The sequence below is a fragment of the Fulmarus glacialis genome, unplaced genomic scaffold (genome assembly GCF_000690835.1).
Source record: "Fulmarus glacialis isolate BGI_N327 unplaced genomic scaffold, ASM69083v1 scaffold33577, whole genome shotgun sequence".
NCBI classification, from domain to species: Eukaryota; Metazoa; Chordata; class Aves; order Procellariiformes; family Procellariidae; genus Fulmarus; species Fulmarus glacialis.
In genome coordinates, this window is record NW_009225660.1 from 48227 (window position 1) to 54226 (window position 6000).

Consider the following 6000-nt stretch of genomic DNA (forward strand, 5'->3'; position numbering starts at 1 on the left):
AGACAAACATAATTGGGGCAGATCTTTTCCACTCACACCAAAGAGCGTGAGTCGCACCATTTCCACTAGCTTCTGTAGTGGAGGACTACAGTTGAACATAGAATATATATTAGTATTTTCTGTATATGGCCCACAATCTCCAGCCAGTAGCAGAAAAGAAGCAGGAACTCTTAAAGCGCAAATATACATCTGAATATTGCAATCCTAGGACATGACTAGGTGGAAGAGAAAATCTGGTTCTGTTTGGAACACAATTGCAAATCATAAATGGGGCCAATCTGAAAGCCCAGGGGGGTCCTGCAGCAAGACCATCCATGCATAAGAAAGCATAATGAAAGAAAATGATATCACAGTGTTTGCTCTCTTGACAATAAATCTGATTAAAATATGAACATTCATTCTCTTGTGTTGAAGATAAGCATCCAGTCACTGCCTCTGCCAAGTAAGGTTGGAGCAATAAATGACTTCATTCTGTCCTAAATCCATTTTTCTAGGATGTATCCATCCATCTAGAAATGGACGACCCCGTACATTTTTCTAAGTCAATAAAGTAATAAGTCAAATAAACAAACAAACAAAAAATCCAAAGAGTGATAACTACATGACTCACATAGTGTTTACAGACACCAGTGTAAATATAAAAGAAAAACTGCCCCACATCTGAACTAGGTTTTGCATTTTCATATGTACATACAGCTTTCTATTTCCAGAGTACAGTTTTGTTCATCTAATGGATATCTTCTCAAGTCCATCATACAAGCTGCAGTGGTTGTGATTCTGAAATACAAACATCAAATAGAATTACTGTACAGCCAGTAATCCAGGTTTTGTTGTTGGTGTTGTTTATTTTTCAAAGTGAGGACTCTCTGATGAATAGCTTACAATAATTGAGAATCTGGTCCACAGTTTTACATGGACCAGCAGCTTAATAAAACAACGCTTGCACTGACCGCAATGGAGCAACTCACTGTGACTTACCCTTATGCAACCAGTCCCTTTGGGGTTCAATGGTTAGGTGCCTTTCTTCAACTCTTTCACAGTAAAAAAACCCTCCTGTAATTATTATGAATGTTCCCAGAAAAGTAACGAAAGAATGCTTATCCTTAGTTTATAGGTTATTTCAGACAGATAATGACATAATAACGAAAGGAAGGGATTAAGACCATTACAACTATTTCATAGGACAACGGAGGCTACCCTTCTCTGACTGAGAAGGTGCTTTTGCAAGAAAATATTATAATGTCTTTGCACAGGCAGAGACAGTTGTATGAGCACAAAGGCAATGGATGAGCTAGGAAAGGAAAAAGCTTGAGGATCTGTTACTCAGCATATCTTCTCACTTGTGTTCCTACCAGCAGCCAGTGAGAAAGGCACACAGTTGATCTTTGTCTTTCCCAGCCTTACCTATGGCACAATCATGTCTGCCACTGCTGTTCACTCTGGGTGTCCTCTGAATACCCTTCTGTTAGTCCCATAGGCTTTCAGGTACCAAGTACTGTATCACAGGAGGATACTTAGGTCAACCTTCCTCCAGCTGCCTGCTGGGAGATGTTCTGGTTCCTCTGTTAACACATGTCCCAGTGGGCAGGAATAGTTTACAAACAGCTCAGCTGCTCTGCAGTTTAGGGGGACGTCTTCTCTGCAGTCAACATTTGCAAGTGCCCTTCTGGACCCTCAAGCAAGGTGCTAGACACAGGGCTATTAATTATGGAGATGAATGTCTCCTCAATATGACGACTACTAGCAGCTCTAGCTAAGCATATAAAACTAGGACTAGCCTAGGGTCTCAGAGAAGAAAACTTAGTCTTAAATCTGTGATCATTGATGAACATTTTAAATGACAAGGTGTTAGCAGTGATCAACTTTACAAAGCCATATGGATTGTGCAACCAAATGATCTTGCTCCTGAGTCAATTGGTAACTGTGCTCAAAGTAAAACAAGCAGGCGCACTTGGGCATTGCTGCTATGAGGTTTCTATCCCATGCTTCAGTACATTCACCTACGCTAGCATAGGGCTCATTTAAGATCCTGCAGCAGAATCCACATGAGCTAAGCTGATACAAGAAGGAGTGTGGTACCAGGATCTTTACTATTATGTTGTATAACTAGCTTTAAATACAGAAAACATGCACTTACAAATGATTAATTTGACAGAATTATCAAAAATTATGCAGTTGGCAAACTTGAGTGCTCAGAGATCCCTCCTGAATGAATGTCCAAGCAACTAAATTTAACTTGCACAAATGCTCACCATAAGCAAATGTTAATTGCTCAGGCTTATGCACGCTCCCAAGAAGAGCAGGTTTATTTTTTATGGGATGGGATGCTGCGTGACACAGCAGGACAACAACATTTCAAGAACTCATCATCACAGCAGTGACAGAGAAACAATTACGAGCCAGACAAAGATAAAGCAGTACACAGATACACATACATTTTGGGTGAAAGCAATACACAAAGGAAATATTTTTAATTGTTTAAAATTCCCTACTCCACTTATCTGTCCTCTGGATATAGCTTGTCTTACCCTTCTCTGCTACTTTATTTCTGGGCTGATTGCCTTTGATTATATTGCTATATCGCTTAGGAACCCCACCTGTGATGTGCTGGGGGGTGCTGCACAACCAACCGGCAGAAGGATATTTTCTGTCCCCCAAAAGTTTACAATATAAATCAGTATAAGCAATATAAATACTTCTTATGTGACTAGGTCACAGTCCTGATGGCTAATTTGATCCTCTTTTCACCTTGATACAGAAATACATTCATCCAAAAAAGAACAGAAATAAGTGCAGTTGCCTTGTCTGACCGATCACAACTAACCTTTTCACCTTGCAAACATTCATGTTTTATATACAGGTGATAACTATGTGAGTCCTTTCAGATAAAATACGTATATTCCTCCATTCTATTTATTTATAACATTTAGCATTGTACTGCCTGAGAACAAGAGGTCTATATATGGCAAACACACAAGCAGTTGGAAAGACTCTATTTTTGATCCCCAGTCTATAATGCCATTATTTCTTTTCTGGTGTATTATGAAAAAAGCTGTTGTGCCATCATATGTCTTGTATATTGTTCTGAACAAGGTGGAACAACGTCAGTATCGTGCCCAAAGAAAAAAATTCCCCAGAAATGGGTTGAACTTCAAAAAGCTATTGTCCCATTCCCCCACTCTCATAGACTTTTGCTGTGGTAGCAAACTTCTTTCTCTGAAGTAGAGAGAAACCTTGGATAACTGGAGGTCAGGTCTTTCAAAACTATGACAAATTCTACATTGTTCAGAAGAGAACACAGAGCCAGTGTGGCCTCGGGATCACTTTCGTTATATATTTTTTGAGGAACTGCTTTGCACCATGGATATTCTATAATCAGCTGCAACCCTCCAAAATTTCCCCTATTATTCTCAGCGACCCTGTGTTTTGTGGCACATAAAACTCCAGGTTCTGGTCTCAGCCCACAGGATGAATCACTGTCTGCAGACTGCGGCTTGAGGCCAATGCCATCAGGATGCTCTGAAGCCACAACGCAAGAAGACAGGCAGAGCAACACAAAGCTCAAGTCTTTAAATCAATGGAGCTAAGGCTCAGATATTTTCTTCCTTCTGATCACAATGTCCTATATTTTGCCAAGATTTAATTTCAGACAGTTATCCTTCATTAAGTAACTCAGCTGCTTCACCCCACGGATATGAGACTCTGGATATTGCGTGCTTTCAGAGGAAAGGGAATGGAAAGAAGTGTGCCACACTTGAGCCACTGGTGAAATCCCTGCTAAGCAAATACTCTATCAAGTGAAATCCAATCTGCTTGTGACATTTACGTTTTGCAGAAGAGGAAGCTAACATATTCAAATACACTGTTTTATGACAGATAATCCTCACCTGAGGATCATTATTATGATCACAAGAGTTCTAATCTCCATTGCTTTTTTATTACATTGCTTGTGGGGATGGTTCTTGAGATAAAGGAAACAAAAATATCTTGCATCATTTTTTGACATTTAACTACTTGTGGAAAGAATCCTAAACCTGCAGTGTTCCATATTGGGTCAATAGCATGCGAGATGAAAGCCTCCTTTTGCTAAAAACAGTTAATTATAGAGACAACATTTCCTGAACATCCCAAACTTCTTTCAAGTTTCATAATAGGCTGAGTATGTTTTTGTTTTGTCTAGGAAGATTCATCCAATTATAGTCCATACATGATATGTAATAGGAGTAATTAAAGAGGTGAGAGGCCAAGACCCAAGTCAGGTAAAAAGTTCAACTGTTGATAAAAACCAAAAGCAGGTAAACTAGTCATATAATCCATCTGCATCACTTTTCAGATCTCATTCATTTTTATACTAGGGACTCTTTATCCTGCACTACATATGTGCAGCAATCTTGAGTATTATTTATGCTTAAAAATACAAGAAACTTCCAATGATGGAAATGGAGCTTTCACTGACAAAGACTTGTTTCGCTGGTACAGTTTAAACCACTGGAGCAAATGGTGTAACCTGTCCAACGAAAGCAACTTTTTGATACTACTGAGTCTTCCATTAAGATTTGTGCTGGTGTAATTATGTTTATTAAGAGAATGATTTTTCAGCATTCCTAACCACAAAAGCTATGACAGAAAACAAAGAAAACACAGCCTAAAATACGTAGGAAGTAGGATAATGTAAGGTCACTTTGTACCTCTGGTTTGAAATATACCACATTGCAGTGCTGATCCCTGTTTGAAGAAATCACCGAAGGTACCCATAGTCATGGTCTTGACTGTGGCTGACTCCGTTCAACCAGGGCTGCTTGCGGCTTTTTCTTTATTATAGACTACAGACACATCAAGGGACAACATAAGCACCCACGTTCAATCTTACCGCCTGTTTTTTTGGACAGAATTTTCAGGTTTACAATTAATGCTTGCTTTTCTGCTTCCCATAGCCACCGGGCTTTCCAGACGTGGTGGCTCTACAGAAACACATAAAACCTGGCTGAAGGCGCTTCTGGCAAAATTAAGGAACACTGAGTGTGTCATTTGTTTTCTACGGGCATCTTTCGGAGTTACAGGGAAGGTTACACAATACACTACCCGATGTTTGTCATAACCTTGTACCAGGAAGCAAATATCCACAATACGTAACGACAGTGATTAAATCTTCATCATGGAAGTACAAACCTGAGGCCGTAAAGCACCGTTCCATCCGGGTGAAGGCGAATCATTCGATTCTTCACGGTAACACCATGCACAAATGATTTCTTGTCATTTAAGAAGTAAGTGTCAGGCACCCAGAGTTGATCTGCCACTCGATTATCAAGCGTGAGGTTGAGAGGTATGCCAGCGTAAGCCAATCTCTTATCTCTCCAGTACTGTTGAAAATACATAGTCAAAGTGTAATCCTGGTGAGGAAAAAAACAGAAGCACAACAGTCAATCGTACTTGGCATAACTAGAAAAATATTTTTTCCCTGTCACTAGCTTATGTTGCTGTTGTCTTAATTTAATTTTAAATATTTTTTAGAAAAAAAAAGCTTAATAAAAATATCAAGTACTTCTATCACTTATTAAATAATTCTAATAATTCAAGTATCACTCCAGTCTAAGGGAGCATTTCAAATCTTAAGAAATTCAGCTATTATTGGTAGATTTTGTCCTGCTCCTCCATTTCTTTCATTTAGTCCCCCTGACAACTACTGAAAATTATGTTGTTTGTGGAATGATAAATGGGGTAATAGGTAAATACCGCCATCTTCCCCATTTTTAAAACTGATAGATGAATGGAAAATCATTCACAGTATCTTGAAGTAGTATGCAAAATTGTATGTGAAAAATAAGCTGCAAAGATGTTGTCTATACATGTGCCTTTGTGTGAGACTGCATCTTGCAGTGACATAAAGATTTTCTCATCAACAGGCTACACTGGTACTTAGAAGAACAGTAAATTGCAGCAAAATCCTACTAATGTCAATATTTGGTTTTTATAACTTTGTCAGTTAAGGTTCATGGTGTC

At 39.0% G+C, this 6000-nt stretch overlaps 1 protein-coding gene across 3 annotated transcripts in view; it reads right to left on the reverse strand.

The window, feature by feature from the left end:
- Positions 1-5389, reverse strand: part of LOC104071609 (gamma-aminobutyric acid receptor subunit beta-3) — a 30359-nt gene extending 24970 nt beyond the window's left edge. For 2 of the 3 annotated variants that reach the window (XM_009582551.1, XM_009582550.1), the window contains exons 1-2: positions 5170-5384; positions 695-777 (exon numbers count right to left, since the gene is read on the reverse strand). In XM_009582551.1, coding sequence (XP_009580846.1) covers positions 695-777; positions 5170-5375 — 289 coding nt within the window. In that variant the 5' untranslated portion in view covers positions 5376-5384. Of the gene's footprint in view, positions 1-694; positions 778-5169 lie in introns of all 3 variants that reach the window. The other variant, XM_009582549.1, reaches the window with a different exon arrangement.
- Positions 5390-6000: the final 611 nt, after the last annotated feature.